General features: G+C 46.4%; 1 protein-coding gene and 2 long non-coding RNA genes across 6 annotated transcripts; 2 read left to right on the top strand and 1 right to left on the bottom strand.

Annotated features, from left to right (window-relative positions):
- Positions 1-3,384: 3,384 nt before the first annotated feature.
- LOC130192888 (uncharacterized) lies at positions 3,385-20,998 on the bottom strand. 4 transcript variants are annotated; one of them, XR_008831471.1, is made up of 6 exons: positions 20,605-20,998; positions 19,459-19,573; positions 19,212-19,374; positions 18,917-19,109; positions 18,491-18,640; positions 3,385-4,325 (listed from the first exon to the last, which is right to left on the bottom strand). It is a non-coding gene; the product is annotated as an uncharacterized LOC130192888 (long non-coding RNA). The 4 variants fall into 4 exon arrangements; XR_008831470.1 differs by lacking the exon at positions 3,385-4,325 and adding an exon at positions 17,218-18,391; XR_008831469.1 differs by lacking the exon at positions 3,385-4,325 and adding an exon at positions 17,218-18,385.
- LOC130192886 (golgin subfamily A member 6-like protein 7) lies at positions 8,295-12,558 on the top strand. Its single transcript, XM_056413079.1, has one exon. The coding sequence runs from the start codon at positions 10,499-10,501 to the stop codon at positions 12,407-12,409; it is 1,911 nt and encodes a 636-aa protein (XP_056269054.1). The 5' UTR covers positions 8,295-10,498; the 3' UTR covers positions 12,410-12,558.
- Positions 20,999-22,595: 1,597 nt separating the features above from the next.
- LOC130192809 (uncharacterized) lies at positions 22,596-23,441 on the top strand. The gene is made up of 2 exons (XR_008831452.1): positions 22,596-22,692; positions 23,195-23,441. It is a non-coding gene; the product is annotated as an uncharacterized LOC130192809 (long non-coding RNA).
- The last annotated feature ends 3,745 nt before the right edge of the window (positions 23,442-27,186 follow it).

The following is a 27,186-nucleotide window of genomic DNA, read 5'->3' as shown; positions in this document are numbered from 1 at the left end:
AAGTGACCAAAGGTAACGGTGCAAAAATCACGTTTAACGTTAGTTTAAAAACATGTCACAAGAGTCAATTACAAGAACATTTGTGCCTGTTATGGTTCATCTGATCAGCCGCAATAACTCCAATAATGCAATACTATAAGAATGGTCAATTAATTTTTGGTTTTCAAAAAGATTATGAAAATTAACATAAAATAAAGACAAATAACAAAGAAAATATCAAATTATATATATACATTTTATTTTTTATTTTTTAAATAATATATATGTATATATACAGCAACAAAGGAGAAAATTAATATAAAATAAAGACAAGTAACAAATAAATTAAGAAATATTATATATGTATATACATATTATTTATTATCATCTTTATTATATACAGGACTGTCTCAGAAAATTAGAATATTGTGATGAAGTTCTTTATTTTCTGTAATGCAATTAAAAAAACAAAAATGTCATGCATTCTGGATTCATTACAAATCAACTGAAATATTGCAAGCCTTTTATTCTTTTAATATTGCTGATTATGGCTTACAGCTTAAGAAAACTCAAATATCCTATCTCTAAATATTAGAATATCATGAAAAAGTATACTAGTAGGGTATTAAACAAATCACTTGAATCGTCTAATTAACTCGAAACACCTGGAAACACATTTTCAAATGTTTGCTTTTGTTTTGCTGTTATAAATCTTTTTTTTTACTTGGTCTGAGGAAATATTCAAATTTTATGAGATAAGATTTTAGAGTTTTCTTAAGCTGTAAGCCATAATCAGCAATATTAAAAGAATAAAAGGCTTGCAATATTTCAGTTGATTTGTAATGAATCCAGAATGCATGACATTTTTGTTTTTTTTATTGCATTACAGAAAATAAAGAACTTTATCACAATATTCTAATTTTCTGAGACAGTCCTGTATATATGTATATATTTATATATATATACATATATATTATTTTTTATTTTCTTTGTTATTTTATATAATAATGTTCTGCTTTATTTGATTATACTAATTTAGGATAGGAATATATAAGCATTTTTTGCTTCCACCTTTTCATTCTTTCTGTTTTATATATTATATAGAAAAATATTGAATTGTATTACAATGATTGACTGAATATAACACACAACAACCATCTGTGGTCTGCAGGTATTAAACAGCGAGTTTAATGCATCTTTTAATTGATATGTGTGAATACTTTATTCTAATCTTTTAAGCAGGCCTGATACCCAGGATGCAGGTTGTTGCTCTCAGGAGCCACTTGTCCTCTCTCTCTCTCTCTCTCTTTGCAGGCGCGATCTAAGAAACGTCCTCACGAAATATATCTCCTTAATCGACCGACATAATTTATGACATTAAGAGACTGCAAACAGGGAAAGGTTGCTGTCAGGACGGTCTGAGAGGGCAGCTCTCACCGCGCCGACCAGTGTTCAACAAAGTGCCAATCAATAGCCCTTTTATTAGCGACCGCAATCAATGTACCGGTGACTGAGTGAGCCAATTAACGCGATCGACCGCCTCGGCAGGAGAGAGAGGGGAGAGAGAGGGGGATGGAGGTGTAGGATTGAGAGAGAGAGAGCAAAGACAATATGGGAGACGATAACAGAGGATGAGCGGCGACGTCTTTCTCAGGTCTTGTTTTCCTTCTCATCTGTAGGGGAGGCGGAGTTGTGTGTGCGTTTGTGGGGGGGGTCTGAGAAGACCAGATTCCCACCGAGCACAAAAGGGCCCCAGGGGTCTGCTGGCTGAGGACACCCTGACAGAAAGCAGAGGCCGCCTATCTCAACCGGAGGAAGTGTGTGTGTGTGTGTGTGTGTGTGTGTTTGCTGCTAACCCCCCCCCCCCCCCACACACACACACACATGGTCCACAGCGCTGTGCACTGGGAACGTGGTGCCACCCGCCTTCTCACCGCCGGTTCTGTGCATCGTGATGAGGTCACCGGGCTGTGAGGTCTCTGTGTAGGCTCAACTCCACCTTTACTTCCCCAGAGGATGACCTTGTGTGTGTGTGTGTGTGTGAGAGAGATAACCTAAGGGGACATACAACGTCCTACTGCATGTGACCTTCAGCGTCTGTTTTCAGACGTGTGACATTGCTTCCTTCAGCATCACAGAAAACGCTGACATTTAATATCATACCTGCAAACTCATGAGGGGTGAAAAAGGTGACAACGGGGGGGTGCAGGTGACTTTTTTTTTTTTTGTCACCACACCACATCCACGTTGTTTGAAGCCTCAAAGCTTTTAGAACCACAACTAGTCATTTTATTGTTCTGACCACAAATCTAAATAATGATAATAAACAGTTTAAGAACAAAAGGTCCTCCGCTCTGACTCAGCCCTATAATGATAGTAATAACAAATATACATTGTCATTATATATAATATGGTTAAAGTCATTCATGAACCAACTTCCTTTTTTTGCCTGAACAGTCCTCATGGACTTCTCCCTGAATCTGTTCTGTCTCTACCTGTTTGTCACGATACTCATATTATAACTTCTATACATATTACATACCTGCCATAAATATCATGATACCCGATACCAGAATTCAATACACCATACAAACAATATGGTACCATAATTACGAGACTGGTATATTTATCTATAATAGTAATAAATAAAACATCTGTATGGTTCACTTTTTACCAACTTTTTCAACACTTAACAAATGACAGTAATATTAGTATTCATACAGCCAGATATGAATGAAACTACATGGAGCCATCATAGCATTGATTATACACTATGAGGCCGTTAGTCTCTGACCAGATGACACACAGTTCATCAGGATGAGCAGCTGGAGAGTTACACAACTTTACAAACTGAAACATTTCACTTCTGGCATCTTTTTATTTTTTAAGCCGAAGTCTCTAAAGCTGCGCCACTTCTCTCGCTGTGAGCTGCGCAGCGCAGTGTGCGCAGACAGCTCGACACGGAGCAGCATGCGCTCTGATCGCTCTCTTAATGAAGTATTGACACTAAAAATATGCTAAATCACATCGTGTTTAACGTACGGGTACTTTGTTAGCATCGCTACACCGTGCAGCGTGACAGGAGTAGATGTAGCGGGCTAACATTCAAGCTAACCTGAACCCCCAAACGCTGTGGACATCTGAACGCTGATTGGCCGAGACGCGACACGTCCATCAAAGATGTTTTATTGCGAAGAGCAACACTTCACACTTTTCTCCGCGTCTCACTGCAATCTCAACGGCAGCGGGCCAGGTGACCCCCCCAAAAAAAAAAACTTCGGATCTCCACGATTCACGTGGATGACCTATTTTGAGTTCAAAACGGTGAATTTCACCGAAAGGTGACAAGTTTGCAGGTATGTATTATATTGTAAAAATGTGAAGAAATATTTAACATTTCTGTCATTTGTTTTTCAGTTTTTATAAATATTAACCATTTATATACAAATTTGCCATGAAAAATTTATTAATTGAAAACATCAATCTTCTTCCTCTTCTGCATGGTGACCCTCGTCAGCTTATTCAAAAAGGTCATTTAAAATAGAACAATCATTTAAAAATAAAATGTGTAATATTTACAAAGAAACAATCATGCAGTACATTAATACACAATAAACACACACGCTACACTCCACATTGTTCCGTAGATGAACGCCCTCGGTCCCCATTAAATAAATACATTTAGTCGGGTCATACACGTGTCGACCAATGGGTGTCCAGGACTTTAAACCAAATGTACAGGACCAGACATGTGGTGAAGCCTCGGTGTGTAAACATGAAAAAGTGAGAGAATGTCGTATTTAAACGAACAATGAGAATCCCAAAGCATACAGTATATAACTTTAAATGACCTAAATGAATGAGACAATAGTTTACATTAAAAGAATAAGAATGTATATCTTTTCAGTTGCGGTGCGTTCACTTGCAGCGTGGAAACTTTGCGAGTATGAAAGAGTGTAATGAAACGTCATTTAAAAAAGCAGATGAATTATTTGAAACTCAGCGTAAATGAACTTATGAATAGAACAAATTTCCATTATTTTGGCCAAAACTTTGGGGATGATTGATTGATTTCTTTTTAGAATTCCATGACTTTTCCAGGTTTTCCATGAACCCCGTTCCGTTTTCTACTTTCCTGTTCTCGGTGTGAGTGCTGTGCCTCCGCTCACAGTACCTGCTCCACCTCCTCGCTAGAGGAGTGTTTGTGTGAAAGGGGTCAGCGGGACATCTGCTTCATGTCAGCTGGCGGCGGAGCACTTGGCTCCGGGGTTATCGGGGTGGGGGGGGGGGCTGGAACACAGACCTCTCCTTCCTGAAGGATGCCCTCCGAACCAGCGCGCCGACAGCTTGAGGAGCGACAGAGAGAGAGACGAGAGGAAGGAGCGGCGGGAGGCAGAAGGAAGGAAGAGGACGAAGAGAGGGATGAGTGTTGGGGGGGGGGGGGCAATGTGTGTGAGGCGATAAGCTTGCGGGGGGGGGAGGGACTAGGGGCCACAAGACCTCGGCCTCAGTGCTCAGTCCGACCGCTGGCCCCTATGACCTGTCTGCAGAGACAACACACACACACACACATGAAGGAGCCATCTGGAACCAAAAATGGTTCCTCAGAGGGATGCCACAGAAGAACCATTTCTGTTTCCACACAGAACCTTTAAAACCAGGGTTCTCTAAAGAACAATTTCCTTAAAGAGTTCTTCAAAGAACCTATAAAGGTTCCTCAGAGAACCTTAAAAAAACGGTTCTTTAAATTTTTTATTTATTCTTGACAGATTTCTTTGTCGCAAAAAATGAGGTCATTTTTTTTTCTTTAAGAAAAACAAACCGTTGGTATATATACTTTATATATATATAAATATTATAAAAACTATAATTTATAGCCAGCAGTTTGCTGCCAGCATTTATGATGGAGCTTCAGAGGAAGACGAGTGAAGTGAGGCCCAGAGCCGGGCTAAGTGAACAGATTAAAGGAGTGCAGAGAGGTATCACTCTCCCACCGGCGAAGGTCAAGCGTGTGCGCACACACACACACACACACACACACACACACACACACATACAACAACGCAGCCTTAAAAGACAGAGTTAATGGAGCAGCAGAGAGCTCCTGGGCACACAGGTGATGTACACACACACAGGTGATGTACACACACTGGTGATGTACACACACAGGTGATGTACACACACTGGTCATGTACACACACAGGTGATGTACACACACCTTTCCAAGCTTCCAAGATTTGATTCTGTAGTCTTGAGCTTTAAATTAATACATATAATGATATTATTATGAATGTGTTCTGAAGCATAGGGGGACTGTTTACTCTATGAATATGTAAATGGGAAGAAGTAATGTTTGTTCATGAGAGTGAATGTTAGTAAGTATTTCAGAATCAGAATCAGAATCAGAAACAGTTTTATTGCCAGGAATGTTTTCACAAACAAACGAGGAATTTTTTTTGGTGGAAGGTGCAACATTTGGACATGACAAAACAAACAACAATCAACACGACAGAAAGACAACAAATAATGTGAAGTGTTTGGGTGTGTGCTTCAAGTGGTGTGTTTTAGTTAAAGTGCATGTTAAAGTGACGTGTGTGGAGGAGGGAAGAAGAAGGAGGAGGAGGAGGAGGAGGAGGAGGAAGAGGAAGGAGCGGGAAGAAGGAGGAAGAAGAGGTGGTAGTCCTGGGGTGACAGTCAGTCAGTCCGGGTTTCCATTGATGAGCCCGACTGCCGACGGAAAAACTTTGGTGTGGCGGGTGGTCTTTGTCCTGATGGACAGCCTCCTCCCGAGGGAGGGACTCAACAGGAGTGTCCAGGGTGGGAGGGTCAGCGACAATCTTTCTGGCCCGCTTCAGTGACCTGGAAGTGAACAGGACCTGGAGGGAAGGCAGATTGCAGCCGATAACCCTCTCGGCCGAGCGGATGATGCTCTGCAGCCTGCGCTTGTCTTTGGCTGTGGCTGCAGGGTGCCAGACGGTGATGGAGGAGCAGATGATGGACTCAACGATGGCCGTAGAATTGTACCATCATTCTCCTGGCAGGTTGAATTTCCTCAGCTGCCTCAGGAAGAACATCCTCTGCTGGGCCTTCTTGGTGATGGAGCGGATGTTCAGCTCCCACTTGAGGTCCTGGGAGATGATGGAGCCCAGGAAGCGGTAGGACTCCACAGCGTCGACGGGGGAGTCACACAGGATGAGAGGGCGGGTGGGGCTGCATTCCTCCTGAAATCCACAACCATCTCCACTGTCTTCAGAGCGTTGAGCTCCAGGTTGTTCTGGCTGCACCAGGTCACCAGGTGGTCAGTCTCCCACCTGTAGGCGGTCTCGCCCCACCAGAGATGAGTCCAATGAGGGTGGTGTCATCCGCGAACTTTAGGAGCTTGACGGACTGGTGACTGGAGGTGCAGCTGTTGGTGTACAGGGAGAACAGCAGAGGGAGAGAACACAGCCTTGGGGAACCCGTGCTGGTGGTCCGGGAGCCTGAGACGTGTTTCCCAACCTCACGTGCTGCTTCCTGTCGGTCAGGAAGTCTGTGATCCACCTGCAGGTGGAGTCGGGCACGTGCAGCTGGGAGAGCTTGTCCTGCAGCAGGGACGGATGATTGTATTGAAAGCAGAGCTGAAGTCCACAAACAGGATCCTGGCGAGGTTCCTGGGGAGTCCAGATGCTGGAGGATGTAGTGAAGGGCCATGTTGACTGCATCGTCTACAGACCTGTTGGCTCTGTAGGCGAACTGCAGGGGTCCAGGAGTGGGTCGGTGATGGTCTTGAGGTGTGACAGGACTTCATGACCACAGAGGTCAGGGGATGGGCCTGTAGTCATTGAGTCCTGTGATCTTGGGTTTTTGGGGACGGGATGATGGTGGAGGCCTTGAAGCAGGCTGGAACGTGGCATGTCTCCAGGAAGATGTCGGTGAACACCGGAGACAGCTGGTCAGCACAGTGCTTCAGGGTGGAGGGGCTGCTTCGGGGGTTCTGCTTTTGAACAGCCTATTGACGCTCTCTCCAGGATGACGAGGGTCGTCGCTGAGTTGATGGAGGGTGCTCCAGAGGTGTGAGCCCTGATGGGCTGGGGAGGTGGGCTGATGGTCTGTGGCTTGTTGATGGGGCTGTGGGGATGGTCTCAGGACTGCTCCATTGTCTTTCAAAGCGGCAGTAGAACTCATTTAGCCTGTCTGCCAGAAGCACATTGTTCATGGAGTGGGGTGATTTGGGCTTGTAGTTGGTGATCTGCCTGAGCCCTCTCCAGACAGAAGCAGAGTCGTTTGCTGAGAGCTGCTGTTGCAGTTTCTCAGAGTACAGACGTTTAGCATCTCTCACCGCCTTGCTAAACCTGTATTTGGACTCTGTGTACAGGTCCTTGTCCCCACTCCTGAATGCCTGGTCCTTCTGCAGTCTTAGCTTCCTGAGCTCACAGAACCAGGGTTTGTCGTTGTTATAACTCACCCTGGAGCTGGATGGAATACAGCTGTCCTCACAGAAGCTGATGTAGGAAGTTACAGCCTCTGTGTACTCATCCAGGCTGTTGGTAGCAGTCCTGAAGACATCCCAGTCAGTACAGTCCAAGAGATCCTCCAGAGCCTCACTGGTCCACTTCTTGAACTTCCTCACCACAGGTTTGCAGAGCTTTAGTCTCTGCCTGTAATCAGATGAACCATGACGTGGTCAGAGTTTCCCAGTGCAGCTCGAGACGGCGTGATAGGCCCTGCTGATTGTTGAGAATGCTCTTCTCTAGTAGGGCATTTTATTAACTGTCTATATTTAGGAGTTCGTGGCTGAGGTTCGTATCTGTTCGGCGAGGGTCCGCTGTGCCCGCCAGGATGAATGAAGCGAACTCACGTGGGAGTAGAAGGGTTTGCAGTGAATGATAAAGATTCCAGGTCCGTGAACAGTGCTGTAGGATCACCGTTGCACCAGCCGTTGTTGAGGTAAAAGCAGATTCCTCCACCCTTTGCTTTTCCGGAGAGCTCTGTGTCCCGTCCGCCGAACAGCTGGAAGCCAGCGAGCTGGAGCGCAGAATCTGCGATCCACTAAGCCATGATTCCGTGAAACACAGGGCGGAGGATGAGGAAAAGTCTCTGTCTCTCCCCACCAGCAGCTGGAGTTCGTCCAGTTTGTTGCACAGTGGAGATCCCGCTTTCGTAGCCGCATAAGCGCCACACCTTTACAAAATGTCCAGTAACTCCACAGAAGTTAAAAACGTTGGAAATAAAGTTGTTCCCTGATGTTCATGAGCTCTTCTCTGGTGAAAGAGCAATCACAGCAGAAAACAGTATTTAAAACGAAAACAACAAAAACATAACACACCGAGGCGGCGCCATCAGGAAGTAGAATGACAGTGACTTTATTTACGGGACTTTTATTGTGAAAATACTTGACGTTTTGACCCGGGGGTTGTGACCTTTGACCTCTCCATTTTGATAGCGGGACTTTTATCCAACAGGAAGGTATTAGAGGCTGAACTCCCTTTGAGAGGAGCTGATTGGCTGGTTCTGGGACTAAGACTCTGTCCTGGGGAACATCGCTCTCTTTGGTCTCGACCCGGTCAGAAAGCAACACCTGCTGCTTCCTTGGAGCTCGTACCTGTGGAGTCGTCATCGCCACGGGACCCACGGCCCTGAGCGTTTGGTTGTTTGTTAAACTTCTGTTTTATACTTCTTGCCATTAAATATTGTTAAACTTGATTCATCGCATTCTAGTCCCCATCATAACTCGCCCTTTATAACCACGCAGATGGGTTGAGCCTGGTCCCTCTCTCTCCCTCTGTCGTCACTCACACAATCTGTGTGTGTGTTTTCTCCCCCTTTATTTAGCCTGAAGTTAACACCGCATATTTACTCTCGACACCTTGGGGTGACAACGACTTAGAGCTAACGAGCTAAAAGAGCTAACGAGCTAAAATAGCGTGTTCCCACCAGCAGAGTACACACAACACTTGTTGAAGGACCCTCAAGGTCCCCCCCCCCCCCAATTTATCGTTCTCAGAATATAAAATAGAAGGCGCGGCTGTTTTCTCCAAATGGAAAACATCTTGACCGGAGCGGAGAGAGAGGATCCTAAAAAAACGAGGCCAAGTTGTATTTCAAAGGTGCCGAGGAGGGGGGGGGGGAGGAGGGGGGGCATCTGATCCAGTCCCTCCCCCCCCCCCCATAAGTAAGCTTGACAATCTGCAAATCATGAATTATCCTCGTTGAATCAACAGTGTGTGTTTCTGGTGGAGCAGCGGCCTCGAGGCAAAGGTCAGAGGTCACCCGGCCTCGTTGACATGAACCAGTGAGGAGGCCAATCACACGTCTCTGATCTCAGCCTCACTTCAGTTCAGGAACTTTTGATGTCGCAAACACGTAACATCTGCTTCTAGGTCGGCTGGATGGAGGGAGCCCTCTTCATCATCATCATCATCAACATCATCTTCTTCTTCATCATAATCTTCTTCACTTTCTTCTTCATCATCATCTTTTTCTTCTTCATCTCCTTCTTTTCTTCTCCTGATTCCTTGTCATCTTCTTTTTCTTTATCGTCATCATCATCATCTTCTTCTTCTCTTCTCCTTCTTTTTCTTCTTGATCATCATCTTCTTCCTCTTCTTCTTCTCTTGTTCGCTTCTTCCCCGTAGAGCTGGAGGAGGGAACACACACACAGACACACACACACACACACACACACACTTCGTGCTGCGTGCATAGACAGTGAGAGGAGGAAACAGTGATTTTTCAGCAAAAGCAGCAGTCAGTCAGCAGCCCCTTGATACAGAAGCGTGTGTCCCACAAACAAGACGTTGACATCGTTAGAGAGGTGAGACTCTTCCGAACGTTGGGATGTGACCGTCGTCCTCATCGGGTTTCGGGACGTGAGCTTTACGGCAGTTTGGAAAAGTGGTACCGTCGGCTTTCTTTAAGAAAACGGTGGTCTGATTTAACATGGTGTCCAATGGAGCAGTTGGCTGCGTTCACGCCGCTCTCAGGCTCACAGGAGCAAATGTGTAAGTCTGTTGGATTCCACAGACACACGTCTACGACCGGCACAAGATTCCCCACGTTTACTTCCTAGACGGGATGCGCTCAGAGCGAAAATTGGGACTGAAAGGGAAGTTTGTTTGGGAGAATGACAGAATATTTGTCCAGCTCCTTCACTCTAGCTTGAACATTCCGTGCCACACACACCCATTGTAAACTCTGAAAAGAAGCTTTCTGAAACTTTTAACGGTGATGGCGTGAAAACGGCGTGAGCTATCCAAACGGCCAGCGGGCAAAATACAGTCCAGAATTTTGTTAACGTTACAAACTTTAAATCATTTTTTTCCGTTAAAGTATGGCGAGTCAACGGGGGCCCAAAGTAGAGTGAGCTGTGATCAAAGCCACGGACCAATGATGACATCATCATGATGTCATCATTGATCACAGCTTCAAAGCCACAGAAAACAGTATATACCCCGTGCTGGGAGAGAGTCCACCATTCAGTCCAGCATTCAGATTCATCTCTACAGTTTCATCTCTACAGTTTCATCTCTACAGTCGGATAATGTCAACGCTCCCTATGGAACCAAACACAAGACCAGCAATATTTCTTGGAGACCAATTTGTGCCGAACATTTTTAATCTGTCTGGACTAAGTATGTTGAGGCTTATCAAAAACTTGATATTTAATAGCGAGTTGGACAACAATGACCCTCTATTTACGACAGGATCAGAGATGGGAAACTCTTACCTGATGGACCTGGAGCCGAGCTGGGAGTCAATCTATGAACTGAACACGCAGGACGTGTTGCTGGAGGAACTCCGACAGTTGAAGGAGGAAAAGGAGGCCCTGAAAAAAAAAAAACGGAAACCCAAACTGCGGATGGGAATCAAACTGGGGAAAGAGGAGCTGGAGCTCGAACGGCTAAAGGAGAAAAACAAGGTCCTTACGGAGAGAAACCAGACCGTAGAGATGGAGCTCCAAGCGGCGAATGAGGAAAACAAGAAAATGAAAGAGGGTGATTGGGTCCACTTCGCGATACGCCAGAGGTTGAAAGAGACAATAAGGACCCAGGAGATGGAGCTCACAGTGGCGAAGGAGGAAAAGCAGGTCTTTACGGAGAAAAAACAGACCCTAGAGATGGAGCTCACAGTGGCGAAGGAGGAAAAGCAGGTCCTGAAAGAGACACTAAGGACCCAGGAGATGGAGCTCACAGTCGCAAAGGAGGAAAAGCAGGTCTTTACGGAGAAAAACCAGACCCTAGAGATGAAGCTCACAGTGGCAAAGGAGAAAAAGCAGGTCTTTACGGAGAAAAACCAGACCCTAGAGATGGAGCTCACAGTGGCAAAGGAGGAAAAGCAGGTCTTTACGGAGAGAAACCAGACCCTAGAGATGGAGCTCACAGTGGCGAAGGAGGAAAAGCAGGTCTTTACGGAGAGAAACCAGACCCTAGAGATGGAGCTCACAGTGGCGAAGGAGGAAAAGCAGGTCTTTACGGAGAAAAACCAGACCCTAGAGATGGAGCTCACAGTGGCGAAGGAGGAAAAGCAGGTCTTTACGGAGAAAAACCAGACCCTAGAGATGGAGCTCACAGTGGCGAAGGAGGAAAAGCAGGTCTTTACGGAGAAAAACCAGACCCTAGAGATGGAGCTCACAGTGGCGAAGGAGGAAAACCTGGTCCTAAAAGAGACAAACCGGAACCCGGAACTGGAGATGGAAATCCAACTGGTGAAAGAGGCCAAAGAGACCCAGGAGCTGGAGCTCCAACTGCTAAAGGAGAACAACCAGGTCCTTACGGAGAGAAACCGGACCGTAGAGATGGAGCTCCAAGAGGGGAATGAGGAAAACCAGAACATGAAAGGGGTTGGTTGGGTCCACTTTGAAATGCGCCAAATTTTGAGAGAGACAATAAGGACCCTAGAGATGGAGCTCACGGTGGTGAAGGAGGAAAACCTGGTCCTGAAAGAGACAAACCGGAACCCGGAACTGGAGATGGAAATCCAACAGGTGAAAGAGGCCAAAGAGACCCAGGAGCTGGAGCTCCAACTGCTAAAGGAGAACAACCAGGTCTTTACGGAGAGAAACCGGACCGTAGAGATGGAGCTCCAAGAGGGGAATGAGGAAAACCAGAACATGAAAGGGGGTGGTTGGGTCCACTTCGAGATGCGCCAAATTTTGAGAGAGACAATAAGGACCCAGGAGATGGAGCTCACAGTGGCGAGGGAGGAAATCAAGGCCCTGAACAACAACAAACAGATCCAGGTGTTTAAGCTCAGAGGGGTTCAGGACGAAAACCAGATTGAAGTTGGACTGTTGAAGACGGAGCTCCAACAGATGAAGGACGAGAATAATCTCCTTGAGGACATCTCTCTAAGACAAAAAAAAAAGAATAGATGGATCTTTGGCAGGAGGATGGAGGGAAGAGAAATAGAGTTAGCAAAGATGAAGTCCAAAATGCAGGCTATGGGGGACTAGGGTGGCGATGGGTAAGGAGGAGCTGAAGCCCGAGAAGGGACTCGGGGCCTGGAGCCCACGATGGGACACTCGGCCTGGAGCCCGCGAAGGGACACGGGGCCTGGAGCCCGAGAAGGGACTCGGGGCCTGGAGCCGGCGAAGGGACACGGGGCCTGGAGCCGGCGAAGGGACACGGGTCCTGGAGCCGCGAAGGGACACGGGTCCTGGAGCCGGCGAAGGGACACGGGGAGCCGGAGCCGCGAAGGACTCGGCCTGGAGCCGTGAAGGGACACGGGAGCCGGTGAAGGGACACGGGGCCTGGAGCGCGAAGGACACGGGGCCTGGAGCCGCTGTAAGGACTCGGGGCCTGGAGCCGCGAGGACACGGCCTGGAGCCGCGAAGGACAGGGGCCTGGAGCCGCGAGGCACACGGGGAGCCGCGAGGGACACGGAGCCGGAGCGCGAGGACACGGGCCTGGAGCCGGCGAAGGGACACGGGGCCTGGAGCCGCTGAAGGGACACGGGGCCTGGAGCCGCTGGAGGGACACCGGGCCTGGAGCAGCGGGACAGGGGCCTGAGCCTGGGCCGGGAAGGACACGGGTCCTGGAGCCGGAAGGGACACGGGCCTGGAGCAGCGAGGACACGGGGCCTGGAGCCGGCGAAGGGACAGGGGCCTGGAGCCGGTGAAGGGACACGGGGAGCCGGTGAAGGGACACGGGGCCTGGAGCCGGCGAAGGGACACGGGGAGCCGGAGCCGCTGAAGGGACAGGGGGCCTGGAGCCGCGAAGGACACGGGCCTGGAGCCGCGAAGGACAGGGCCTGGAGCCGCGAAGGACACGGGGAGCCGTGAAGGGACACGGGGCGGAGCCGCGAAGGACACGGGGCGGAGCCGCGGGACACGGAGCCGGGCGAAGGACACGGGCCTGGAGCCGCGAAGGGACACGGGCCTGGAGCCGGAAGGACACGGGGGCCTGGAGCCGGAAGGGACAGGGCCTGGAGCAGCGAAGGGACACGGGCCTGGAGCCGGAAGGGACACGGGGCCTGGGCCGGAGCCGTGAAGGACACGGGGCCTGGAGCAGCGAAGGGACACGGGGCCGGAGCCGGCGAAGGGACACGGGCCTGGAGCCGCGAAGGGACACGGGGCCTGGTGAAGGGACAGGGGCCTGGAGCCGCGAAGGGACAGGGGCCTGGAGCCGGTGAAGGGACACGGGGCCTGGAGCCGGCGAAGGGACAGGGGCCTGGAGCCGGTGAAGGGACACGGGGCCTGGAGCCGGCGAAGGGACAGGGGCCTGGAGCCGGTGAAGGGACAGGGGCCTGGAGCCGTGAAGGGACACGGGGCCTGGAGCGCGAAGGACAGGGGCCTGGAGCCGTGAAGGGACAGGGGCCTGGAGCAGCGAAGGACACGGGGCCGGAGCCGAAGGACAGGGGCCTGGAGCCGGTGAAGGGACAGGGCCTGGAGCCGCGAGGACAGGGCCTGGAGCGGCGAAGGACAGGGCCTGGAGCCGTGAAGGCAGGGCCTGGAGCCGTGAGGGACACAGGGCCTGGAGCCGGCGAAGGGACACGGGGCCTGGAGCCGGTGAAGGGACACGGGTCCTGGAGCCGGCGAAGGGACAGGGGCCTGGAGCCGGCGAAGGGACACGGGGCCTGGAGCCGGCGAAGGGACAGGGGCCTGGAGCCGGCGAAGGGACACGGGGCCTGGAGCCGGTGAAGGGACAGGGGGAGCCGGAGCCGGTGACGACCATGAAGGGCCGATGAGGGGAGCTGATGGAATCTGTTCAATCTAGAAGCCACTAGTTTTCTGCCCACAGGGCTCCAGACTGCGACCAAATGGTCGCATTTTGCGCCTAAAATTAGACACAGTGCGAGTAAATGTTTCATCAACTCGCGCATGCGCGACCAGTAAATTAGCAGATTTTTTGTTGTTTGTTATTAAATATTTTTGTTGCTGACAAACTTGTTCTACACTTCAGCCCACTATAGTTAGCGGTAATGCCTGAATGACTGGTTTGCTAACCGACATTAACTCCAGAAGAAGAAGAAAGGAGCCGAAAACCGAAGAAGGCTGGCCTGTGTGTGAGAGCGGGGGGCTAATGTGTGAAAAGAGGCGCACCGCAGCGGAGGGCCGCAGTGAGAGGTCAGAGGGGATCCTCACCACCGAGCGGCGTCCCCGTCCCCCGAGTTGAATCACTGTGTCGACTCAGCCGACTCTCACATGTCTGAGCCCCTATACACTGTCGCTCACGGTAAACGCATTAGATCAGGAGCGCGCGAGGGTTTTGATAAAGTTAGCGGAAGGATTTAAGTGACAACATCCGGTTTTGCAAAGTTAGCGGAAAGAACCACGTGAAACAACATCCGTTTTTCAAAATAAGATGTCGACAAATCATACACGAACATATAAAAGTAAACAATGAACTGATTTTGTATCTTTATAGATCGTTTCTGAGATTTAGCTTAAATTATGCTAACATTAAAACATTTTTACTGGACCAAGGAAGAGTTTATAAAAATTAGTCAGTCTATTGTATGTTAAGAAATGTCCTGTATATAGATTTCCCCAAGAGTTCCAGGAAAAGAATGATGCAGATGTGTTCCATACATATCTGAAATCCCCTACAATAGCAATCAAACAATTTTAATGTATCAATTAGGACATTTTTCAAAGTAAAAGTCCTAAATGTTTAAAGAAATCGGTAATTTATTTAATGTTTGAGTTGCTTTATATATGTATTTCCTCATAGTCCTAGGCAATAATGCTACACGATAAATAGAATGCGTCAATCAACACCGTGATCGGTATTATCGGAAGATACTGATTTCGGTGATCGGCAACAAAAACCTGATCGGTGCATCTCTAGAAACCAATAAATGTTTTGATTGGCCACATCGAAGTGCAACATGCACATGCTCAAGGTATGTTTTCTCTTAAAATATGTTTAAACTCAATACAGTAACTTCTGAAGAGTTCTCTGTTGTGAATGTTTTGCAGTTCATGAAGGCAAACAGATATAAGATTGTATATTGTCAAATTATTTATCAGTAATACAGTAAAAATGATGGGAAAACTTTGCAAGTCGATTTATAGTGTGCGCCCCTAAATTTTCTGCTTGCGCCCCTAAAATTTTAAGTTAGGGGCCACTGTGCTCCTAGTAAAAAAAGTTAGTCTGGAGCCCTGGCCCAGTGTGATGTAGCATGTTGTCATGTGTTCTCTGGAGGTCAAATATGACGACATCTTCATTTATTTCTCTTTCCTTTAGATTCTGGCTGATTTCTGTCGCTTATCAAGCAAAAATCTGAGTTGCAATCAGAGTTCTTCAAAGATCTCGACAAATGCACTCCTCGCTTCCTGGAGATTTTCAAGACCCAAGGGGGGAAAGTGTCGGACAGAAACTTGAATATCAAGTCACACCTGGGGTAAGTTTCTCAAGCAGTCATTTTTCTGTATGTGGTTCATAAGGTCGTGTCACAGCATTGGATGCAGAGCTGTCAAATGATTGTCCTGTAACACTTGTCAATTGTGTGTTTTAAATATGTTTTTAGAGTCCAGATGTGACTGGGAGGTGAACAGCAGTCCTCCGTGGCCCTCCCGTCATCCTTGGAGATGACAACGCAGACTTCTTCAAGAATTTGTAAGTAGACTTTAGTCAAAATTATTGAATTCCACACCACAGGATGCCCAATATATCTCATGTGTTCTGCCTGTTAATCTTTTGGTATTGGCTACTTCTCTTCCAATCAGTGCTTCTATACTTTGTGATTCACTTATCCCTGATTGGGGCCCTTTTAGTGGGATCTCCCGTCTTTCCAGTCGGGTCCAGTTGCAGCTCTCGTCGCCCCATTCAAAACCCAAAGGCCTTCAAAATAAAAAATTACAAATCATATCACACCTAAATGGGTTTCTGGACACCTTCACATGTCTGCATGATGGTAGAGGGGTTCTACTAATATCTCCTGTTTCCAAAAAAGGGTTTTCACTTGTAACATTATCGCTACTTCTTTGTTGCTTTTGGGCAATATGCTCGCTCTCCTGCCACAGGAGGTTCAGGAGCAGCCAATATGATGCAGGTAAATATGATAATTCATATTCTTTTTTATTACCTTCGCATTGAAAATGCGGAAGGTTATGTTTTGATCGCCGTGTATTTATTTATTTATTTATATGCGTGTTATTCGCATAACAAAAGTTTAAAACCGAATCGCATGAAATTTGGTGGGATGATTAGTTATTATCCGGGGACCATTTGATTAGATTTTGGGATTGATCGGGTCAAAGGTCAAGGTCATGAAAAGGTCAAAATCTTCTTTTTACCATAGCGCAGTCAATTTTTATCCAATTGGCATGCAACTAATGCCAACATGTTCATAATTCAATGCCCAATCTTGTGATATGCGAAGGTTTGCGCTCTACCGAGTGCCCATTCTCGTTACCTTTTGCAACCATTCAGTGAATCACATGATCAATGAATTAATCATTGCACTCACTCTTGAGGAGCATCTTTCACTTGATTATCTAATAATATCAGAATCCAAGTAACCATTGTGGGTTCTACCATAGAAATGCAATGTGAAATTTGACATGTAATTGTGTTTTTTATGCTGCTCTTGTTGTTAGGACTCTGATGACCTTCTGGACGTGTCCCACCCCTCCATTGGGACCGATGACGCTGCTGAAGACATCGTGGCCTCTCCTCACTCGCTGGACCTGGAGTCTACAGCTACTGCCGTCGTTTTGGGAGGAGCAGTCGTGATGGGTGACCGTGATGATCTTCCCCGTGCCGTGTGGCTACTCTTCGGACTTATTTACCCTGAATTTGGAGAACTCTCAAGGAGTGAGGAACACCTTCTGAATTTATTCATAGAGTGCTTCTCACTTGGACCAAAAACCCTGAAATACAATCACTCAAAAATCTACTGATGCCGTGAGGGACTGTTCATGATGTGCAGTCAGGCCCGAGAACTTCACCCTTCTATCTCCAATAGAACTCTTTTATAGAAAATGTCTGTTTTTGTTGTTTTTCTGTCGTGGAATTTAGCAAATGCCGAAAACGCTGTGTTCATCATATTTCTGCGTTGCAAAACCTAATCTGGCAACATGTTCAGCGTTTTTAGATAGAGATAGATAGATATATACTTTATTAATCCCCAAGGGGAAATTTGTCGAGCACGTTGTTTGAGTTTTAAAACATGTGTTCTTCTTCTACATAAACGTTGTCTTCCATTGTAACTGTTCTCCTTCTTTTGTTTCAACAACTTACAGTTTTTAGTTCAGCTTACTTGATCATTTTAAGGCAATCGGTTTCCTCACTATTTCTAAGTAATGTGATCTCATTGACTTGTAAAGTGAACTAGTTCTTATTAGTACTGTTTACTTAATATAACTTGGATCTTTTAAGTTGTCTTTTTTAAGTTAACCTAACTAATAATTGTTAAGTTAACTATACTAATGTTTACTGCAAATACATGAGTTGCCTAAACTTAGTTTCTTTTAGCTTTAAGAACTTAAAAATATTGAGCTGCTTTACTTAGAAATGTTGAGGCAATCGGTTTCCTCACCTTTTTCAAGTAAAGTCAACTTATTACATTTTACAGTGCATGAAACGCCATCATGAGACCAAACATGTTGAACAAACATACCCACGCACATCTGAAGTGACATCACAGAAACAACGACTGCTGGAGGCTCAGCAGTGAGCCGCTCCATGTGAGGCCCTGACTCAAGCCCAGTCTGAATCCTGGCAGACGAGCCAGAGATGGATTCTCCCACTGAGCCAACCGGAGTGAGAGAAGAGAGATGCTCTCAGCGTTAACGTGTTGTCATGTGTCGAGGGCTGTAACATTGGTTGAGACCGAAACAGAAACGGGGAAATGTAAGCTTTTAAAGTTAAACACGAGTTTGTCACAGAATGAGGTCATAGCTCCTGAACGGGCAGTGAGAGGATCCTCTGCTCTGATTGGTTGTTGCCCGGTCGGTCGGGGCACGGCGGCGAGGCCGAGGAAGCTGCGTCTCGTGAACAAAAAATAAATCATGTGTAGAAAGATGTTGGCGGAGGAATTTACACCCGTAATATGTAGCATAAAACATAAAACTACTAATATGACTTACCTTTTCATATCTTTTGAGCAGACTAGTTGATGCACCTGGAGATCTCTTTTCTTGCCTCTTACTTGTTGAAACCTTTTGAGTACACTTCGAAGGCTCGGATGTAGATGGACCCTCACCGTGCTCCCCGTCCGAAGACTTTCCTTTAGATTTCTGAAGATATTAACAATAAACACCAATCCAACGGGATCAAGTCAAAACTGAATAATCAATACAGCAGAAACTTTGATATTTGTAGGTAGCAGCATTTCTTTTTTCACCTCTTCAACCAACAATGTCAATAACCGTTTTAATATTGTCAAAGATAATTGTAAATGAATCTAAAATCAAAGCTACTTGGACATCATTAAGCATTATTCATGTATGTGACATATCATATGGTATAAGCATTTCCTTTAGAAATAACTTTTAAAGTAACATTTTGACTACCTTGCATCTCCACGGTCAATCCGAGTCACCATAATTATAGGTGACCTCCTCTCCTTGACTGATGTCTCGTGTTGCAAACAAACACAGATGGGGCTTCCCTTGTATGTTTAGGTACTTCATCTTGGCATTGGGGTTGACATTATTATCGTTCACAAGTCTTCCAAGCGACCCATCCTCTTTTGCTGCATCAAAACTACAAAAACAAAAGTATATCAGTTTCATAAGAGTAAATATATAAAATAAAGGCAATGTGGCATTGAATTTGGATTAGAAGAAGCATTGACACAATACGCACCACCATAGTTTTCCATTAAAAAGGAACTCGAACATGAACACCTTCAGGCAGTCGTGATGAAGTCTCTGTCTCCGTTCACATTCTTGCTGGTTTATTAGTTCACCTCTATATTCCAACAGAAATTCTCCCCCTTCAAATAGAGCAGAGGTGAAGATGCCACGACCTATTCCATACACACAGAGAAAAAACATTTGTTAAGTTTATTCCTACTTTAATCATGATTACAAAATTAGAACATTCAACTTACCTTTGAAGGCATTGATGTATTTGATGTCAAGTCCCACTTTGTCCCCTCCAGTATCAATGTAAAAGTTGGCATCAGCCTTTGGATTTAGGCGTCTTCGTCGATGCATATTCTCTTGCTGAAATGACCAAAGAAGATGGTTGTCAGGATTATTATCTTCAATTATAGAACATGCATATCTTCATTTATAGAACATGTATGATCAGAACATATTCTATAGCCATTTAAACCAGTAATAAACTTGGATAAAATAAGAAAATGAATAACTGCTCCATTCACATTTTTATTTGACACTGCTTCATAGGTTTACATATTAAGAATATCTTTAGACTATCTAAGATTAACTGAAGAAGTAAGGTAAGCCCCTTGCTTTGTTTGTTTCTTCCAAACCTGTCGACATACTGCTAATCATCCTCTCTGCAGGCCCAGAGTAAACATACCATCAACATTAGCTTAGTGCTAGCAGCTCAGGGAGCAAGCTGCAGGTGATTCAGTCAAGACTGGTGAGGAGATGTGTGATGTAAGCTACAATGGCATGCTAACGTCAACCTTTTGCCTTGTTTCAAGCCACATAGTCACTAGCAAGCTAACGTTAGCAAACGAGCGCTAGCTAGCGTTAGCACGGTCGCGAGCTAGCGGTTAGCACGGTCGCTAACGGCAGCAAGCTAACACGCCATGTGGCTCGACACAGGCCGTGACAATGATAAAGCACGAGATAACACGAGCTAAACCACCACGTGAATCGACTGTCCTTAACCAGAGGGCCTGCTAGCATAGCTCACCTCACTCATCTCCTTCAGTCTTCACCACCTGGAGCTAGCTCCGTTTTATATTTACACATATAAATGACACGCTCTCATCTTCTCCAGTCTTAACCGAATCACCTGGAGCTAGCTCCGTTTTATACTTAGACATATAAATGACACGCTCTCATCTACTGCAGTCTTAACCGAATCACCTGGAGCTAGCTCCGTTTTATACTTACACATATAAATGACACGTTCTCATCTTCTCCAGTCTTAACCGAATCACCTGGAGCTAGCTCCGTTTTATACTTAGACATATAAATGACACGCTCTCATCTACTCCAGTCTTAACCGAATCACCTGTAGCTAGCTCCGCTTTATATTTACACATGTAAAAGCTTACCTGGTGGTGTTTAATCCTTCATCCTTCATCGGTGCCTGTTCTCTGCCTGTCTGTTTAAAGGTCCACGCGCCTTGTCCTTGACGCTGGTCCGCCCCTCCGACGTCACTCTGCCGTCCCCCCCACGCGGGGAAAAACAGCCAATCACAAGAAAGGGCGCGACATTTTCACCGTGGCTATGTCTACAACCGCACACTTTACGAAGTACACTGCAATACAGTGCACTACAATTCAGTGCACTGTATTGCAGTGCACTGCGTGGCTGATGAGTCTGTCTCAAATGGAACACTTACGTTCACCACTTGGCGGAAGTGACGGACGCAAATCTGTTCACGGCACCCGCGAAATTAAGCCGGGAGTGACGTATGCAAATCTGTTTGCGATACCCTCACCCAGACATGGGCAAACAACGGCCCGCGGGCCACATCCGGCCCGTTAGGCTTTTTAATCCGGCCCGCCGAATTTGTCCAAATCGCAATTTTGTTTACTTCCGGTGTGCGTTGGCGCGGAAAGAACTCGTCACACGAAACCCTTCACCGTGATTTGTCAATCCGTTTGTCTGTCAACATCTTTCGAAAGAAACAACCAATGAGCACTCAGTAAATCACAAAGGACCCGCCCACCACACTGGTGAACAGCCGCAGTGATTTTGGCGAGCAGCGCGGAGCCTGGAGGGGCTGCAGAGCCACGAGGAGGAATACGCAGCCAGAAGAGAGCCACTTGGACCGGGTAAGAGTCTTTACTACACGTTACGTGTCCCGTCACGGTGTCCGTTACATGTGCGCGGTGCTGACTAGTCTTGTATTTTACAGAGAGGATTCACCAGCGCCTGCAGCTCCGCCTGCAGCTCAACCTGCCCGGCCAGCAGAGAGGTCTCGTAACACGATGACATGATGTTATTATAGTGAAGCCATATTGTAAATAGTCTGTGTCAATAGTTGTGTTCTGTTTTCTATTTCTCAACATGTATATAATGTAGATTTTTATTTTATTTATGCACAATACATATTTATAAAAATAAAAAAATGTAATGGTCATGTTTTATTTGCACACACCCCATGAAACTTTATCTGCAATATGAAGTAATTTCTCAGTCCCATCTTTACCATTTTGGTGAATGTGTGACAGACACATCATTTTTACTCAAAACGGTCATACAAAATTTGGTTTTCTTTATTTAATTCAATTCAGTTTATTTGTGGAGCCCAATTTCACAAATTACAAATTGGTCTTGGAGTGCTTTACAATCTGTACATATAGACTTCCCTGACCTTTGACCTCACATCGGATCAGGAAAAACTCCAAAATAACCCTTCAGGATCCCTCTCCAGGATGGACAGGTGCAAGTACATGTATCTAGCATTGTATTCAGATATTTCACTGCTTTTGTGAACCTATGACCTTTGGTAAACCAATTTCAAACACCAAAACAGTTTGTCTACATGAGAAAAGGTGTGTTTTCAGAAGAGATATGAAGAATTTTTTAAAATAGAACTTCAATTGTCAGCTTTAGGGTCATATTTTCTCGAGTAAAGCGCTGTCAGTCTGTTTGTGACGGGTTCATACACATGCTGACCAGATGACGCCGCACATCGCCCTCAATTTAAAGACCCCTTTCTAGTTTCTGCTGCAGGCAGGATATTTAATACAGTCTATCTCTCAGGACAATCTGTCCATTATTTTGCGGGGTTTAAAACAATTAGAAATTATTGAGTTTGAGTATTTCGTTGGGTAATACTTTGTTTTGAATGTTGAAAGTGATTCCATTGATCTCTTTCCAGTAAATGTTGATTACTTTAACTTTGCACCTTAAATTGAAATGTATAAAAAACAGACGCAATCTCCAGGTTTAATAAATTACATTGCGTGTCTAAATGCTCCTGGCCGGCCCCTCTGTCACATTTTAGAACCGAATGTGGCCCGCGAGTCAAAAAGTTTGCCCACCCCTGCCCTAACCCTTAAACTGACTAAATGAATGCACTTCTTGCCCTCTTGTTGTCCCTTGTTTACCCCTTTCTCCACCCCATATGGAAACTGCGATACCTCCACCATCGCGGCAGGAGCCTCCGCCTTCTGGCTGAAGTCGAGATGGTATATGTAAATTTAATTGTGATTTTGCCTTACCTTTACAGCATAGCTTCATATAGTAGTTGCAATTAAATTCTCCTCGCTAGGTATGCTAAATTCTCATTTATCTTTGTCAGAAGTAGCCTTCTTCTTTGCAATCCACATACACACCATATGGAAATAAAACATGACAAATCTGTACATGTTTGTCCCTATATTCCAATTAGTTTTAAGAATTATCCACTGAAATGATAGGCATCATCTGCTTGAATTCACACAGTAATAGGCCTACTTTGACTGACTGTACTTTTATACACATCTCTGTTGTAGTGAAGTTCACCCTGATACAGGTATCAATTAGCAATTGAACACACAGGCATATTAATTGTTGTTACAAACATGCATCAATTCTAATATAAATCAGAAAACGCAATAAAAGACTACAAAACCTCAATGACAACATTTTATTGATAAAATGACGCATATTAATATAATCTTCCCTTCCCCTCCCCTCCCCACACTACAGCAGCCACCCAGTCCCAGGCGGCGCTGCCGTATCAATGTTGCAATGCCACTGCTGGCGTTGTATTGTGATGGCCACAGTGACATGAGGGTGGACTTCAGGCTCACCGAGAGTCATTCAACGCCCTCATGGCTGTGCTGGGCACTGACTGTGACCACGGTTGGGGCCCCGAGATCTCCCGTCTAGTTTTTATTTTTTGGCTTGCCAGCGCCACCTCCTATCGGGTGGTGGCCAGGGCCTTCGACAGGCCCCGGGCTCAGTGCATGATGCCAGGGTCCTGAATAACAGCCCCATCTTCTATGAGCAGTCATCCCCTCCACCAGGATACTGTATCCTTGGGGATGGTGGCTCCCCCTGCCTGTCCAAACCCATCTGCCTCATGACCCCTTCAGGCAGCCTGTCCACCTCCAAGCTACAACTGCTGCCTGTCAAAGGCGAGGTGTGTTGTGGAGAGGTCCTTCGGGATACTGAAGACGCGATGGCGGTCCATCTTCTTAAAGGCCCTGGAGGTGGATGTGAGGTTTGTGCCAGAGGTCATTGGAGCCAGATGCAGATGTCGGGAGGGCAGCAGAGGACCAGCACCAGCACCTCCAGGAAACGTCTCTGGGGCAGGAAACAGAAATAGGATAGCCATTCAGTGCTATGTCCCAAACCACGATTACATTTAAATTAATACATACACGACATTAAAAAAACAACACACAACGATGATTGAAAGCTACAATTATTTCAAGAAGGACAAGCTTAGATAGCTATCGTAACGGTATTAATTATCGGGCGGCGTGTGGGCAAACGCTCGCGGTGTCATGTTAACCCGTTATTAAACTGAGCATATCCATTGTTAATCCATTATTAAAATTGCTATTTCGATTGTTTAACAGAACAGCCGTTGTTTAACACTGTCCGATGACTGACATAGCTATCTGTCGTCGGACTTGCCGCTGGAGCAAGCGCCTGGAGCCCGCCACCTGCCCCCGCTCGTCAAGCGGAAAGTGTCCGATAAAAGTGCACCTTCGTCGGACTGGCAAGAGGACCGGGTGGTGGATTACCCAGCTAGCTTATCATAACTGCCATGCAGATCCAATGGCATCTAATGCTACCTCGGTATGCTCACTAATCTGAGAATGGCATGTTAGTAGTACATTGTAATACCAGTACAATGTGTAATTACCGCTGATACTTACATTTACGGTCTGTAGCTTCGTGGTCTACCGCTTGTGCTGTCCGCCATTGTTTTAGAAATAAAATGAAAAGCTGGCGAAAGGGCTCCTCCTCTTCCGCTACGTCGCCAAGATGGCGGCCGTTTAGGGCGAGTAGTGTCCATCGTTTTACACTAAATTTTTTGCCCGTTTGCAGTGCACCATCCCGGTACTTTCAGTGCACTGAATTCTGCTGGTTTTTTCAGTGGCGCACTTCGAACACTGAAAGTCAGCTCGAAGTGCTCAAGTGCGCGGTAGTAGACACAGCCCGTGTGTATCAAAATGTGTATGAAACTGCACCAGCATCCTCACGACGATAGTTGTCGCTGTTCTATACACTGGGATACACAAAAACTAGGTCAGGTGGTAAAAATGGACTTTGCACGAAAAGAGAGGGTATGTTAGTTAGACACTTATAAGACGTTTAAGCTCTTTGGTTTAGCCGAACCTCGGCATGGTCCGGCTATTCCCCATAAATCCGGCTTTTGCTGGTGTGTATTCAGGTGAAAAGTTCGGACATACCATATCCACCAACACACACACATACACACATACACACACACACACAGACACACATACACAGACACACATACACACACAGACACACACACAGACACATACACACACAGACACACACACACACACATACAGACACACACACACACTGACTTGTTCACAGTCCAAACTCAGTGCCAAGGAACCGAGAAGAAAAATCCCAAAACAATCTTATTATTTTAATAAAAGAAAAGACTCCCGGTGAAGTCTTTCAAAACAATTTATGCAAACAAACATCTCGCTCAGGCTGTTTGTGTTGGCACCATGAGCAGCAGAACCAGAACCAGAACCAGAACCAGATGGGGCCCTTTGTTGCCCCAGAGGAGATGCTCAGCGCCGCGTGGACCGCAGAGCTTCAGTGTTTAGACCACGGCTCGTCACACCCCACACCTCTGGGGCTACACGTGTGTGTGTGTGTGTGTGTGTGTGTGTGTGTGTGTGTGTGTGTGTGTGGTGGATTTACACAATATGGGGTGTACTGGAGCCCCTTGGTTCTGTGTTATGTCATTCTGGTCTCAAGTCTTTTCTCATTGCATCTTACCTTACCTTATCTTATCTTACCTTACCTTTCCTTACCTTAACTTACCTTAACTTAACTTAACTTACCTTAACTTACCTTACCTTAACTTATAGATAGATAGATATATACTTTATTAATCCCCAAGGGGAAATCTGTCGTGACAATAGCAGCAACACACAAGAATAAAAAACAAAACACAAAATATAAGAAACAGGGATGAAAGATATAGAAGTATACAAGTAAAATAAAAGTAAAATACAAAACAAAATATATATGTAAATATACAACACACATGCATACACAACACACAACAACACTGATATTAAATATAGACAGAGTGCAAAAAGCAAAGTGTGTGTATGAGTGCAAAGCAAATGAAATGAAATGTGTGTGTATGTGTGTAGTGCAAACAAATGAGATGTGTGAAGTGCAGATCAACATAGTGTAAGTATTCAGTTATTGTTGTAGTTATTGCACTATGATCTGGCAAGAGGTGATCTGTTATAGAGCCTCATAGCCGTCGGCAGGAATGTTCTCCTGTATCTGTCCTTGTGGCAGCGGAGCGTGAGGAGACGTCTGGAGAAAGTACTCCTCTGTCCCTGTAGGAGCTGGTGGAGAGGGTGGTCTGGGTGGTCCGGGTGGTCCAATATGGACACAAGTTTCTTCAACGTCCTCCTCTCCACCACCTGTTCCAGGTGCTCCAGCTGGCAGCCGATGATGGAGCCAGCCTTCCTAACCAGTTTGTTAGACGGCTGGTGTCACCGGCTCCGATGCTGCTCCCCCAGCAGACAATGGCAAAGTGCAGCACACTGGCCACAACCGACTGGTAGAATAACTCCAGCATCTTGCTGCACACGTTGAAGGATCGAAGCTTCCTCAGGAAAAAGAGTCGACTCATCCCCTTCTTGTACACAGCGTTGATGTTGGCCTTCCAGTTCAGTCGGCTGTCGATGGAGACGCCCAGGTACTGGTCCTCCTCCACCATGTCCACGTCCACGCCCAGGACACTCAGAGGTGGAGGAGCTGTCGCCTTCCTCCTGAAGTCCACCACCATCTCTCTGGTCTTGGCCACGTTCAGCCGCAGGTGGTTCTCATCGGCCCACTTTACAAAGTCGCTCACCACTGCCCTGTCCTCCTCCTCCCGTCCATCCCTAATACACCCGACCACTGCAGAGTCATCAGAGTACTTCTGCAGATGGCATGACTCCGTGTTGTACTGGAAGTCACTGGTGTACAGGGTGAAGAGGAAGGGAGACAGAACAGTTCCTGTGGGCTCAACATCACTGACCACCGTTCCAGACAGCACACGCCCATTCTGACAAACTGTGGTCTGCCTGTGAGGTAGTCAGTGATCCAGGAGATGGTGGACGCGTCCACACCGACCACCCGCAGCTTCTCACTCAGCAGCAGGGCTGGATGGTGTTAAATGCACTGGAGAAGTCAAAGGAAGTGACTCTCACAGAGACACCGGTTCCATCCAGGTGCGACTGAGCTCGTTGCAGCAGGTAGATGATGGCGTCGTCCACTCCCACATGAGGCTGGTAAGCAAATTGCAGAGGGTCCAGCGACGATTTCACCTGCGGCCGGAGGTGGGCCAAGACCAGCCTCTCCAGCACCTTCATCACATGGGAGGTGAGGGCGACCCGTCGGTAGTCATTGAGGCCAGATGGTGTTGACTTCTTTGGGACAGGGACCAGGCACGACGTCTTCCACAGCACCGG

This window comes from Pseudoliparis swirei, chromosome 4, assembly GCF_029220125.1.
Source record: "Pseudoliparis swirei isolate HS2019 ecotype Mariana Trench chromosome 4, NWPU_hadal_v1, whole genome shotgun sequence".
Lineage (NCBI taxonomy): Eukaryota > Metazoa > Chordata > Actinopteri > Perciformes > Liparidae > Pseudoliparis > Pseudoliparis swirei.
The sequence above is the reverse complement of the archived record's forward strand: the minus strand, read 5'-3'. Positions and strand labels throughout refer to the sequence as shown.

Excerpts from the sequence above, each read along its gene's own strand:
- LOC130192886 (XM_056413079.1), top strand. The coding sequence starts at position 10,499 with ATGTCAACGCTCCCTATGGAACCAAACACAAGACCAGCAATATTTCTT.